Genomic DNA, 1185 nt, shown 5'->3' on the forward strand with positions numbered 1-1185 from the left:
GAAAGACTTGGCCCCAACTTCGCTCTTCAACCAACAGGTCCCCCCATTGTAGTCTGTCCAGACAAACAGGTTACACCCAGCAGTGGCTTTGCAGTCAGAGCAGCAAAATTCAGCTGACGACTGAGACGTTGAAGCAATGTCGTTTCCAAAGTAGTCGACGTTGTCTTCAATACCGCTGCACACGGGTGTGATCGACGGGGTGGGTGCAGGAGTAGGGGCTGGGGTAGTCACCACAATCGAAGCCTTGGCTCCAGCGACGAAAGACTTGGCCCCAACTTCGCTCTTCAACCAACAGGTCCCCCCATTGTAGTCTGTCCAGACAAACAGGTTACACCCAGCAGTGGCTTTGCAGTCAGAGCAGCAAAATTCAGCAGACGACTGAGACGTTGAAGCAATGTCGTTTCCAAAGTAGTCGACGTTGTCTTCAATACCGCTGCACACGGGTGTGATCGACGGGGTGGGTGCAGGAGTAGGGGCTGGGGTAGTCACCACAATCGAAGCCTTGGCTCCAGCGACGAAAGACTTGGCCCCAACTTCGCTCTTCAACCAACAGGTCCCCCCATTGTAGTCTGTCCAGACAAATAGCCTACACCCAGCAGTGGCTTTGCAGTCAGAGCAGCAGAATTCAGCAGACGACTGAGACGTTGAATCAATGTCGTGCCCGAAGTAGTCGACGTTGTCTTCGATACCGCTGCATACGGGTGTGATCGTCGTTGTCGGTACAGGGGTAGGTGCGGGGGTAGGTGCAGGAGTAGGTGCAGGAGTTGGTGCTGGAGTAGGGGCAGGGGTTGGTGCAGGAGTAGGGGCTGGAGTTGGTGCAGGAGTTGGTGCGGGGGTAGGTGCAGGAGTTGGTGCAGGAGTAGAGGCTGGAGTTGGTGCAGGAGTAGGTGCGGGGGTAGGGGCTGGAGTTGGTGCAGGAGTAGGTGCGGGGGTAGGTGCAGGAGTAGGTGCAGGAGTTGGTGCTGGAGTAGGGGCAGGGGTTGGTGCAGGAGTAGGGGCTGGAGTTGGTGCAGGAGTTGGTGCGGGGGTAGGTGCAGGAGTTGGTGCAGGAGTAGAGGCTGGAGTTGGTGCAGGAGTAGGTGCGGGGGTAGGGGCTGGAGTTGGTGCAGGAGTAGGTGCGGGGGTAGGTGCAGGAGTAGGTGCAGGAGTAGGTGCGGGGGTAGGTGCAGGAGTAGGTGCAGGAGT

At 57.6% G+C, this 1185-nt stretch overlaps 1 protein-coding gene across 1 annotated transcript in view; it reads right to left on the minus strand.

Annotated features, from left to right (window-relative positions):
* The window catches only part of H257_16724 (hypothetical protein), a gene marked incomplete at both ends in the record, with an annotated part of 4952 nt that overhangs the window by 2949 nt on the left and 818 nt on the right, over positions 1-1185 (minus strand). Inside the window, one exon of the mRNA XM_009845255.1 lies at positions 75-1094. Coding sequence (XP_009843557.1) covers positions 75-1094 — 1020 coding nt within the window. The remainder of the gene's footprint in view (positions 1-74; positions 1095-1185) is intronic.

This window comes from Aphanomyces astaci, assembly GCF_000520075.1.
Source record: "Aphanomyces astaci strain APO3 unplaced genomic scaffold supercont1.91, whole genome shotgun sequence".
Taxonomy (NCBI): domain Eukaryota; phylum Oomycota; class Saprolegniomycetes; order Saprolegniales; family Verrucalvaceae; genus Aphanomyces; species Aphanomyces astaci.